Below are 13,015 nucleotides of genomic sequence, written 5' to 3'. Positions count from 1 at the left end.
TGTGATTCTCTCTGAGCTGACACAACATAAAATGGTACATTTCTAAGAGAAACAAGCCCCTGGTCACCCACCAAGCTAGAGACATGACAACGTGAAAAATTAATGAGCTTCCAAATCCAGCTGACCACATGCTGATCCTTGAGACTAAATCAGATCATCAGCGAGGTGGGGGACAGGGGAGGGAAAGGAAAAGCAGGGGATTAGAATGTCAAAGCCACAGCCACCAGCTGCTTGATAAACCTGTGAGTTGTTGAACCTGTCAGTGCCTACAGCAGGCTCTTTGGAGTGGACCGGCGAGGTAGGATTAATTTTTAATACTCACGGTTCCCCCAGTCCCAATCCCAAAACAAAAAGACCCCCGTGTTTTATTTAGCTCTCATTAATTGCATCCCCCGGTGAGTTTTCATCAACACGCCAAGCTGGTTGGACCACTGAAGGGCTTACTTTCTTCAATGTGCAATTTTAGGCACTGTTTCTCTTCTTTCCCCTTTTGCTTGTTTCCAAGCTTTAATAAGTAGGAAAACTACCAGCTGGGGTGAAAGCCCAAGCAGTATGGTGACTGAAGAGCACGCTCCGCCATCTCTTTTCTGTTAGAGTCACTAAGACAGTCTAGAGGTGATGGCGCGGGTCTTAATAAGAGGGAATGCTTTTTTCCTTTCTCTGCCTATGTGCAGAAGCAAAATTCTGGAAAGGAAGATTCTCTTGAAGTGAGAAACAAGTTGGTAAATGTGAATTGACAGCAAATTCCAAAATTGAAAAATGAATTGCCTATATCAAATGTGGATCACATTAGAGGAGAATTTAGAGGATGAAGTCTTGCACTAAAGGAGCACTGAGGAATGACTGAATTGTACTTTCATAAACAGAGGCTCCCAAAGAGGAGGACATGTCAAAGGAACACTGCCAAAGCTCTGCCTTTTATGAGAAGTCTGGGACCTATATTTCAGGGTCTATTTTGGTGTAAAACTAATCTGAAATGGACAGTACACTGAACCAAACAGAACATAAAGCCCCAGTGTGCATATTGAGTCTCTAAAATAAGTCAAGCATTAGTGCAAAAACTCTTTCTCTCTCTCTCTCTCTCTCTCTCTCTCTCTCTCTCTCTCTCTCTCTCTCCCTCCCTCCCTCCCTCCCTCCCTCCCTCCCTCCCTCCCTTCCTCCTCCCCTCTCCCCTTTTAACTTTGAGCTTGTAGAAGAAACTTTCACTCTAGGGTTAGAAAGAGTACAGAAATCAACCGTGAGGTAGAGAGGAAGGTAAAATTTGGGTTCCTGAGTTCCTTCACCATGCTGAGACCCAAAGTGTTGGGAGCTGTACAATGGAGTGCTGATGCACACTTGTGATTTTTGTGGCTCCTCTGAGCTTCAGTTTACACACGGATCAGAGTCAGATGCAGGTTCAAATCCTAGTTCTGCCATTCAATAGCTAGGCAAATTTTTTATGACATGGGCAAATTATTTAATCCCCCTAAGCCTCACGTTGCCCATCTATAAAATCAGGATAATAAATAGCCACCCCATAAAATTGTTGTGATCATTAAATTATCGTGCATAAAGATATACAGCACTCAATACTTATCTTTCATTAGTGTAGTCTCAGAAACCTCATAACTACCATCCACCTTTCCTCTTACCCTGGCAAAGCAGGCTCCCTGCCTCATTTATAACTTGCTTGTCAATAGCACAAGCACACCCTCAGACCAGGCAAACACTTCTCCATCCTTAGAACCCACCTTGAAAGAACAGCTGTCTGGCAGTCCTGCAGTTGGGCTGCCTACCACCTGTCCCCCAGAGCGCACTTCCAGGTGGTACATGCCCTCATGTGCTTGGGACAGCAGAGACCTGAGGACAGACAGTGGAAATCCTTGTGAATCAAACACTCTGAATTGTCAAAACTAGCAGCCCCACCTGACCACTTCAAATCTCCTCCCTGCCCCTGTGCAGCAGAGCTAACCTGAGAAAGCTAAAAGGCTAATTCCAATGTAACCCTGATATTTGGGCGGGCTAGCAATCTGAATCTGTGCCAGCAATCTAATGTACATTCTTGATAACCTATAATTAAGTCACCGCCCCTTTCCTCTACAAACTGGTCTTGCAAGACCTGTTACCTAAATGATCGCCTTTTACAGAGGCCATAAACCATGAACAGTACACAACCCCCAGAGGGGGTTATCAGCGCTGGCACCAGGCCAGGCCCTTAGATATGATCTCAAGACCCCCATCCCAACCCACAGGGCTTTTGGCAAAGCCCACAATAGGTCCAGAAGTCCCCATCCATATCTGGGGGACAAAGAAACCAAAAGGGGATAAAAGAAGGGCTTCCACCATATTGGTTTGTTCAGACTTTGGAGGCAACTCCCAACTCCTCTGAGACCGCCGGCAGAATAAAACTGTGTAACTCCATTTCTCTAAGTGTCGCTTGGGTTTCTTCGGTCTTCTACAATAAACCAAGGATTCCTGTATTCTATTTTTGACCTCCTATATCCACTCACCCACTAGACTCTAAAGGTTGAATCCTTCAGCAGAAGAGGTTATGATTTTTTAATTGAAAGTAACTTAAATTTTAAAAAAAGTCCTGAAAAGGTTGGAAGAGACATTGCTAGTTTCCATTTTTTTAAAAAAATGACAGTTCCAATTAGATGAAGAGATTATGTGTGTGAACACAGCAGGTTAAGGACAAAGTGGGGCTTGAATTCTAGGCTCTTTATGATAAAAGGCATTGATTATACCTTTTGCCAAAAAAATTATTGACTTCATAATCATCTAAGCATCCCATACACACTTCACATCTCCATCAGGAGAATCCCAGCCTGACAGACGTGGCTCAGTGGTTGAGCAACAAACTATGAACCAGGAGGTCATGGTTTGATTCCCGGTCAGAGCACATGCCCAGGGTCGAGGGCTTGATCTCTAGTGTAGGGCGTGCAGGAGGCAGCTGATCAATGATTCTCTCTCATCATTGATGTTTCTATCTCTCTCCCTCTCCTTCCTCTCTGAAATCAATAAAAATCTTTAAAAAGAGAGAATCCCAGACCTTCTCTCCTAATTTCATGAGTATCACAGCAATTTCTTTGCCTCTTTGAGGCTGCCATTTATGTTGATTTGTATAAGGGGAAATATGATGAATAAGAAGCTAGCTTTATGAAGTGCCTCCCTTGCAAACCTTCTCATCAAAAATCTTTTAGTATGACCTTAAATATTTAAATTTGCACTGCCCAATGTGTTGGCCACTAGGCACAAGTGTTTATTGAGCTCTTAAAATGTGGCTAATCCCAACTAAGATGTGCTCTATGTAAATTACACACTGGATTCTGAAGATTGAATATGCAAAAAAAAAGAATATACAGTATCTCATTAATAATTTATATATTGACTCATATGAAATGACAATTATTTTGGATATGTTGAGTTATTAAAATTCATTTTACTTGTTTCTTTTGACTTTTTTATGTGGCCACTAGAAAATCTTAAATTATATCTGTGTCTTATGTTACATTTTGATTAGGCAGTGCTGATTTAGATGTTATAATGCCTGTTTTGTGAGAGCAGATAAGTCTTTTCATGATAATGAGTGTGACAGTATTTCATTGATCACACAATATGTTTTTTACACTTGAATGGTAATTGAACTTGACAGTCATCTTCCAATGAATGAGTACATTGAAAAAAACTAGTACTTCTTTTTCTCTAAAAAGATGGTATAAAATGAATGGTACATTATTTTTATGTTAGGACTGACAAGATTAAACAAGTGAATCTTCTGAGCTTTGACTTATTTCACAGCAAGTTCTTGCAGGAATACACATGCTCAAATATATCAGAAAACCTATGGGAAATATAAAGCCCAGTGTTAAAACCAATAGTAGTGCTATAAGATTTCAGTTCAACAGACATCTATTAAGCATCTTCAACTTGTAAGGTATTGGGCTAAGCACCATAAGGATTCCAAAGTGGGGTTAAACACACCCCCTGTCCTCAAAGAACTTGATTCTATAAGGATGAATCAGACAAGTGGGCAACTGACATCAGTATCAGAGAAACATAGGGCTGAAGAAAGGGGCTACTAGGGCGACACATGCTATGCTTTTGTGTAAATTATAAAAATATCCCCCTTCACAAAAAGATTTACACACACACACACACCTTGTGGATGAATTACTAAAAGATGCTCCTTTCTCAAAGCTGTTGCAACCACAGCCTGGATCTCAGCCCTTAATTGTCCCCTTTTCAATGAAAGGAAAGATTACACTCAATTGGATGATCAGGGAAAAGGTGGCATTTGGAGTATGGTTGATTAGGATTTCAATAAGGAGAGATGGAAGAGGAGGAAGGAACACAAGATGAAAGGAAATGACCATGTTTTTTTCTCTCTACCAATGACCCACTTTTATGAAGCATCTCTAAGACATGAGAAGAGAAAGAATGAACTAGTATAAACTTCATAGGTCAACACAAACTTGAGTAGAACAATAGATTACCTGGAATGCTATACAAACTCAGCAAACACACTGAGAGGATTAAAGCAACTTTCCTTTCTAGCTGGTTTTGGGTTTATGAACAGTCATTAAAATTATGCCTATTTCAAAAGACGGATTCTTTAGACAGCAAAATGGAACCACTTATTGAAATCCTACTAGTAATAACTATAGAGCTTCTTGCAAAAAAAAATAATAATTTAAATAGCTGGAAACCCAATCTAGCTCCTTATAAATATCGCAAAATTCTCCACCATATTCTCACCCTCCTTTAAGCCTTGATAAGGACCTTTTAGGAAGCATATTCACATAGAACATTTTAAAAGACTATAGCAAATAATTGCAGCCACAGCAGGAGTGGCTCTCATTTGCCGCCAAAATACTACAGAAATCAGCAAAGCACTTGTCCTGTCTGATCTTATTTCGGGGAGTTATACCTGGTCTTGCACATCACCACCGGCAAATCCAAGAAGACAGGGGAGACATCACAGGGGATGCTGGGCAGTGCAGGCACAGCCACATTCACCAGGTGTATTTCCAGCTGAGAACCATTGGTGGGGTAAAGGAGACTGGACTCCAAATCTAAGCATAAGGAAAAGAGGAATCTCAGGCTGAACAGAGTCATAACCCGCACAGGAGAATATAAAAACATGGCCACAGGGGGGCAATGGGAGACACTGAGTTCGCCTAAGGATTAAATCAATGCTCCTCATTCCCAAGGCATTTATGACTGCTATGTAAATGAGTGTTCATTTGTAAATTTATATAAAATGTTTTATCTCTTCAAGCTGATCCACCTAAACCAGGAAAGAATATTTCAACCCTCAAAATTACTCTCTACTGTGGAAGGGATGGATACATAAGCCATGGTTAGAAGCTCCCATGTATTGAATGACCTACAAGGAAGATAACCAAGATTCTGGGGGGACACATTGCCAAGTACTATGTATGTCAAGTGCTTCCATACCTCACTGAGGGTCCCTCGAGTCCCATCCACCCAACAGGTGGGATGAGAAAGTGGACATGGGCTGGTATGGCTCCATGGTTCAGCGTCAACCTATGAACCAGGAGATCATGGTTCCATTCCCGGGCAAGGCACATGCTCAGGTTGGGTGCAGAAGGCAACGGATTGATGATTCTCTCTCATTGATGTTTCTAACTCTTTCTCCCCCTCCCTCTCCCTTCCTCTCTGAAATCAATAAAAATATTAAATTAAAAAAATAAAAGAAAGTGGACACAGCTTATAAGGAGCTCTGCTTCTGGGACATTAGCACGTGAGCATCTGGAAACACAGAAGCTGGTCAGTTGGACCATCTCCCTTCAGGCCCTTTCACACCTGTCCTTAGACAAGGAAAAACACCACAGACTCATATTCTTTAGAATTCTTTAGATTAATAATTAAGAAACTTGTATTTGGTAAGACACAAACCTACCATCAAAAATGACTGTGATCCATGTTCCTCCTGCAATGCTACCTTCTTCAGGTTCAATGTGGAAACTCAGGCAAGGCACTATAAATAAGTGAGAAAAACACTGCTTTTGAAGGTCAGATTCAATCCACCAGCTTCCCCGGTGTTATGAAGCAAAATTGAACATTCATCAGAATCTCCAAAAGGGCTTGACAAAGCAGAGATTGCTGGGCCCCACCCTAGAGTTTCTGATTCAGTATGTTCGGGACAGGGCCCAAGATTTTACATTGCTGACCCGGTGCTGTTGGTCTAGGGACCACACCTTCAGAACTCCCATTTGAAGGAAAGTTCTGACTGATTCTCTCATCTTAGGCAACCAAAAACCCAGTGTTCATCAGAACAATCCTGAATTTCTGCTTCCTCTGGAAAGAGACTCAAGGTCACCTTTAGTACCTAATTCAACCCATAATAGCTCTTATCTCTCTTTCTCACTCTTTAATAAGGCAGTTGTATTTAAATGCAAAGTCACCACTTATTTCTTGTATTTCCACTTCCCAGAGAAGAGGAGAAACTTCAAGATGCTGTCCTAATTTGAATCCACCTGCTCAGTATCCACCCTCTGCTTTCCCCCTAGTTTTGAATACATGATCCGAATGACTCTCCAAATAAAAATTCTCTAGATTTTTGCCTTACCTGTACAGAAAAGGACTGAAGCATGGATCACTGCTGAATTTCCTTAAAATAAGATTAAAAAAAAAAAAAACACTATACACTTCACATGCTAGGCTAGATTGGGTTCTCCCACAGAAACCTTTGGCTGAACATGACCTTATTAATCCCTCATCTTTGAAAATGCTCCTGAACATTCTTTGGCCAAGTAAAGCCAATTCAAGGAAGCCACAAAAAGCAGTCAGCTACTTGGTGAGGTCAATAGGAAAAGTGTTATCTACAGAACACTTCAGTTTCTCTATCAAGAACATTAAATGATAATCCAGGTCTCCCTAACGCTGGCTAGCCTAGGGCTTCCATGTACAGGTTTACAGATGGTACACTGTACAACCAAGGGTGATGAAATCATTCACATCTAAACAGTCATTCATCGCAGCCCCGGGAAGACCAGTCCATGCTTACACCTCCAAGGTGCATTAGATAGTTCTACCTAAAGAAAACCAAAAACAAATGCCATAAAATGACACAGGATAATCAGATTCACAGAGACAGAGACGTAATCTGAAAAAAGGAGATTTTAATACAAGTAGTCATTAATCACTAAGACAAGAGAAGTTACTCCCTTTGGGAAGATAAAACAATAAAACCTAAAAAAGAATTACATCATCTGACCCAAAAAGCAATTATAAAAGGAAAGTTATAATTAAAAGCTCTAGACTATCAAAGCAACCTACACTGGTCATTAAAAATTGATGTATATATTCATAACTATTTAATATATAACCTCAACTACTAAGCAGAAAAAAAATTATTATTAAGCAGAGAAAATTTAAACCCAGAGCAGATACTTCAACACTTCCCCCCAATAATATTTAAGTATCCTTAAACTAGTTCTGAAGGTAATCTGTCATGTTCTATCTATTAATTCCTTCAAAACACATCCTACTTACCTGCCAAAAGTAGCATTTCAATACTTCTCAGAGAGATCAGCCAAGCAATCATCTCATCCATTTAAGTCAATCCTCTCAAAGTTGCTCAGACACAGAAAAGCATTTTCAGTTTTGATTGGAGCAGCATAGCTTTTGCGCTCTATAAAAAATAAAATTAAAAATTACTGTATTATTTTGCTTAAAAACTGTTACTGCGCTATGTTAAAAGTTGGGAAATTAAAGAAGTGATACCAATATAACCACAGAATACTCAAAGGGATCCACCATCTTCTGAAACTGTGGTGAAAAAGATAATCTATGAACTTTTTTTTTTTTTTAATATATTTTATTGATTTTTTTACAGAGAGGAAGGGAGAGGGATAGAGAGTTAGAAACATTGATGAGAGAGAAACATTGATCAGCTGCCTCCTGCATACCCCCTACTAGGGATGTGACTGCAACCTAGGTACATGCCCTTGACCAGGATCAAACCTGGGACCCTTGAGTCCGTAGGCCGACACTCTATCCACTGAGCCAAACAGGTAGGGCATCTATGAGCTTTATATAAAATCATCACTATTGCACCCATCCCCTTATCCCACCAACTTACTGTATGCATGTTTTGAGTTGGATAAATAATAACATCTCTGATTAACTCATTATTATACAAAAGCTTAATTTTGAAAAATAAATTCTAGATATCTATTATATCTAGATGTAAATAAATACTAGTTAATGGTGGTTTGGGGAGAGGGTTTTGTTTGTTTTGTTTGTTTGTTTGCTTGTCAGTCCTCTAGAAAAATATCAACCCTAAAAAGTGAAGACTTTAGCAAAGTAAATGTTAAGTATGGTAATGGGTTGAAAAATGGTACTAATGGGAATTGAGGGAAAATTGTGTTATCCTCACAGTAGAAGAGTAAGGGAGGAAAGAAACAGAGTAAGGAAAAGCTGGACCCTCTGCACCTCATCCCACAATGCCCAGTGTGCCAGACCTACCTTCCTTAAACACTGTCTTCTTGTGCTCTTCTTCTGCCTTGTGGATGAAAAGGGGCTAGCCTGACTAACTTAGGGAAGGCCTGTGTGGTGGCCTTGCAAACTCATAAACCTAAAGTAACCACAAAGGATGGTCTGAAATTACAGTAACACCTTCCCATTAAAAAGCAGTTTATAGTGGGTAGTCATATCCTAGGTCGGTATCTTCTCCAACAAAGATCAAACTTTGATCTTTACTGAGCCTACTGTCCTTTTGTATTCTTGTGAAATGTCAGGGTAACTTGTAACTTCCCTTTTTCCAGACCTCTCGGGGCACAACCTAATGTGCCAGGCAGAGACCACAAATTCCTTCATTATTATTGTTATCACCTTAATTGTTGACTGTTAACTATCCTGTACCCTCCTATGGGAAAAAAGTATGTGTCTATCATATTTTTTATCCAATCCCAGAAGTTCCCCACTCTGCTCCCACTTCCCTTTGCTTTCTTCCGCCTCCTTAATCTATCACCAATAGATTTCAAGTAACCCACTTAAGTCTCCTCCTTTGATTGTAATGCATAAAACAAGGCAAAAACTGCCATTCTTTGGAGCACTATCTCAATACCTTTGGATTCTGCATTTACGATTCTGCCTCCCGGCAATTGTCGACCTTTTGGCTCAAATAAACTCACAAAAATTCTTTACAGGTTTGAATGTTTTTTACTAATAGCTTAAAGCTTTTTAATTCAATGCAAAACCTCCATCACTGGTAAAATGATGGTAAGAATACTCCTTAGGATTTGTTTCAAGAATAACTGAAGTGATATTTACATAAAGAAATTAACACAGGGCCTGGCACAAAGGGGCAGCCCAACAAGTTAGCTTTCCTTTCACGGGCTTTGTACTTCCATTGGAAAGCCCTCTCTCGGACCTTTCAGTGCCTTCCCAACTGACCCTCGCGTGGCTCCCCAGTATGAACCCTGCACTGCAGCCAGGCAGTTCTCCCACCGCCTCTCAGACAGGCCTTCCACGTGTCAGCCTCCGCCTTGGCTCCCACTAGTTGCTTCCTAGATTCCCCAAACTCCTGCACAGCCCAGTTTAGGAGCCTCATTGTCCACAGAACCCATCCCTGGTGTTGGGTCATAAACTGAGGCCCAAACCCAGAGGGCAAGGAGAGATGGAAGAAAGACAGAGCACTCCAAATTGGTAGGCGGCAGGTTTAGTCAGCAAGGGGACTTACATACAGGCTTGTCTTGGTGGCAGCAAGATGAGTAGAGTTGTCTGCACCCACCCACGAGAATCTTAAAAGTTTATATAGAGACCTTAACTGGGTTCAGTCACATGTACCATCCAGATGGTTTCAACATCATCTTACTTTCTGAAGGCTGTGTCCCTAAGAATTATTTTTGCCTCCTCTACAGATTTCCAGGGTATGACAGGCCTACGGAGATTACCCTCATTGCCTGCTCTGTAGGGCAAGAATAATCCAATCTATAAGGAAGTGGGATCCTTGAACTCCACCTCCTTCTCCACCGTGCAGACTCTGCCAGAGGGCGGGGTATGTGGTGATGTTTCTTTCTTTCTTTCTTTTTTCTTTTCTTTTCTTTTTTTTTTTTTTTTTTGCCTCCTGCCAGATCAGAAAAATGCCACCATCACCACCACCCAACCGCCAGTCTTTAGCTGCACTAATCACACCTGAATAGTTTCCTTGGGCTTTTACTGGAACTTGGTAGCTCAGCAGCATATACTAGTATTCTCTCATCACGCACATTTCCTCAGTTGGGGGCTGCCCACTTGACTTAGGCTGTTGTTGCTGTGCTTTTGCTTCCCTCAGTACTAGACAGCATGAGGCATTTCCTCCCTTTCACTGTCAATCACCACAACATACTCCCCTTCCTTCCCCTCACTTTCCCAGGGATTCTGCATCTTAGCGTCCCAATCGGGCTTTGTCACACAGTTCAGATCTTCAGGCAGCCTGGTCGCCCTAGCTTTGCAAGACAGCATGCTGAGCTCTCCAACTTATCCTGCTCGGATGCCTTGTCTGCTAGCCCCAGTGTGGACAACCGCAAGTCCTTCTCTAACCTCAGCTCTCCTTCCTACTTTCTAACTTGAGTTTCAGCCTCTAGATGGACATCAGTGCCCAACAATACATTCCAAGGACAGCAGAGGTTGAAAAGCCTCTGATTGCCAGGTCCAACGAGGTGGTCAGCCTGCAGTCACATCCTCCCCAGCACCCAGCCATTCCAGCTCTCCTTGCCCTTTCCTCCCTGAACCTCTAGCTTGTGCCTGTGCAACCCGGACCAGATGGTGCAGGGCCACACATACATGCTTCTTCTTGTAGCCCGTCCATTCCTCTGCAAGGAATTGTATTTCCACAACCCTCTTAGTGCCAAGGCCCCACACAGCACTCAGCCAATACCAACTGATGAATACACATTTAAATAGTAGCCTGGGTTCACCTAATCTGAAAGAATTTACACATACACGGGATGGGCAGAACTCACGAAGCCTGGCTGAAAAGCCAGATGCCTTAGATAACACCCTGATGCCTGCTCTGGAAAGGCTGCTAAGCGACTCCCTGGCACCCCCAAGTCAGAGGGCATGAATATAATACTATGAAAAATACTGGCTCTAGCCCTAGCTGGTTTGGCTTAGTGGATAGAGTATCGGCCTGCGGACTAAAAGGTCCCGGGTTCGATTCCGGTCAAGGGCACATGCCCGGGTTGTGGGCTCGGTCCCCGGTTGGGGGTGTGCAGGAGGCAGCCGACCAATGATTCTCATCATTGATGTTTCTATTTCTCTATCCCTCTCCTTTCCTCTCTGAAATCAATAAAAATATATTTTAAAAAAATACTGGCTCTAAAACTTTCTGAAAGTTTAAAAATTAACAGAATTAAATACATATACACGTCACTAAAGATACATTTAATTTTTAAGAAAACACTAAGACTAGCAAAAATAGTTACTCCATTTCAGAAAATATAAAAACCACAATAAATGCCCAGAAAACATATTTGGAAAATAAAATCTTAGGATTAACTTATAGATATGTCCTGATTAAGATAATCCAATACCATATAAAATCATCTATATTTAATTCAAATCCACAAACTTTTATTATATGCCTAACAGACCCTGGGCACTGTGCTAGGAGCTGGAAAAACAGACAAAAAAAACTGATTTAGAAACAAAAACAAAACAGCTGTTCCTTTAAATTGCAATAGTCCCTAAATACTTACATCCATTTGGAATGGAATTCATTTTTAAAACAATGAATTTTAAGAAAGACCCCTACTGCATAGAGGAAGGTACTCAGTAGTACTTGCTACTTAGTCCCAAAGCACAGGATCTAACTTACTTGTTCCACCCAACAGAATATCCCCAACACAGGAGTCTATTTTCACTCTGGCTGTACAAATTTAACATGTCATTTCAGCAATTGCTCCCAAGCTTAGAACAATGGAAGTAGATATTCACACACTGGTTTTCTTAAAGCCTTATGTTCAGATTTGCATCTTTTCCTCTTGAATAGAGCAAATCAATAATGAACGCAATTTTTCTTAATATGGTTAATCCACAAGTTCTTCCTAAGGATAAATTCAGCCTCCACTTAAATTCTTTTAACCAGGAAATTTTCAACCAGAGGACAGCCGTGTGCATTTGGTCTAATATTCTCTCTCTCTTCTCTCTCGTCTCCATTTTCTTCATCCTCTTTTCCTCCCTCCCCTTATAGTCTTTCTTTGGGAACTTTGCAAAACGGAGCTGCAAGGTTACTGCTACAGATGCCCATTTCCTTTTGTTCCCCACGACATTGGCAAGAGAGGCAAGACTTAGAAAACAGAGAGCGGAGACATTTTTGATCAAACAGTACCTTTTTTCAGTTTCTTTCTCGTTGTGACTCAAGGGAGAAATTATCTTTCTTCTCCAAATGATCTTATTCCTCTCTGCCAAGAAACGGTGGCCTTGTTATCTGGTTAGAGCCCAGCCCGCAGCTACCGTGCAGGTAACTCACTCATGCTGGACTGTAACTCACCTAACTTGTTTGTCCTGGCCAAACGTGCGCCAAAGTAAAAGTTCAGAGCCAACTCTAGGGCAAGTTTAATGATTAACACAAACTATTTAGGATTTTTCCTCAGGTTTTTTTACTAATGACCAAACAAAGGATGTCTTACATTTTTCTCCACTTACTGCATGTGCCACAGACAAGAATTTTAAGTAAAAGTCCAGCCAGTAACACAAACAGGCATTCCTGAGGACCAGCAGCTTTGGGATTTGGGGGGTGGGTAGTATGTGAATGCACCTCACAGGTCTCCAATTATGGGAAGAATAATTGACTAAGGGCCTAGCTGCTGTACTCTGAAATTCATCACCACATGTGGACCAAGCCCACACTTCTACAGGCTGCTCCCAACCAAAGATTGAAGATGGCAGGGCCAGGGCAGTTTCATCCAGAGGAGACACAGGACTCTTCTGACCGTGGCTTCAGCTTAAAGGCTCCCTGACAACCTTATGAACCTTCCTCAGAACTGCATGGCAGGCCAAGATGTGTCTATCCCTCTCTCCT

The 13,015-nt window shown here is 41.4% G+C and overlaps 1 protein-coding gene across 1 annotated transcript in view; it reads right to left on the bottom strand.

Moving 5' to 3' along the window:
- PKHD1 (PKHD1 ciliary IPT domain containing fibrocystin/polyductin) overlaps positions 1-12,474 on the bottom strand; it is a 409,206-nt gene extending 396,732 nt beyond the window's left edge. The window contains exons 1-5 of the mRNA XM_059701438.1: positions 12,323-12,474; positions 7,501-7,639; positions 5,906-5,983; positions 4,910-5,054; positions 1,731-1,839 (exon numbers count right to left, since the gene is read on the bottom strand). Of these exons, the coding sequence (XP_059557421.1) occupies positions 1,731-1,839; positions 4,910-5,054; positions 5,906-5,983; positions 7,501-7,561 (393 nt within the window). The 5' untranslated portion in view covers positions 7,562-7,639; positions 12,323-12,474. The remainder of the gene's footprint in view (positions 1-1,730; positions 1,840-4,909; positions 5,055-5,905; positions 5,984-7,500; positions 7,640-12,322) is intronic.
- Between the last annotated feature and the right edge of the window lie 541 nt (positions 12,475-13,015).

Source organism: Myotis daubentonii, chromosome 6, assembly GCF_963259705.1.
Source record: "Myotis daubentonii chromosome 6, mMyoDau2.1, whole genome shotgun sequence".
In the NCBI taxonomy this organism is placed as follows: domain Eukaryota; kingdom Metazoa; phylum Chordata; class Mammalia; order Chiroptera; family Vespertilionidae; genus Myotis; species Myotis daubentonii.
The sequence above is the reverse complement of the archived record's forward strand: the minus strand, read 5'-3'. Positions and strand labels throughout refer to the sequence as shown.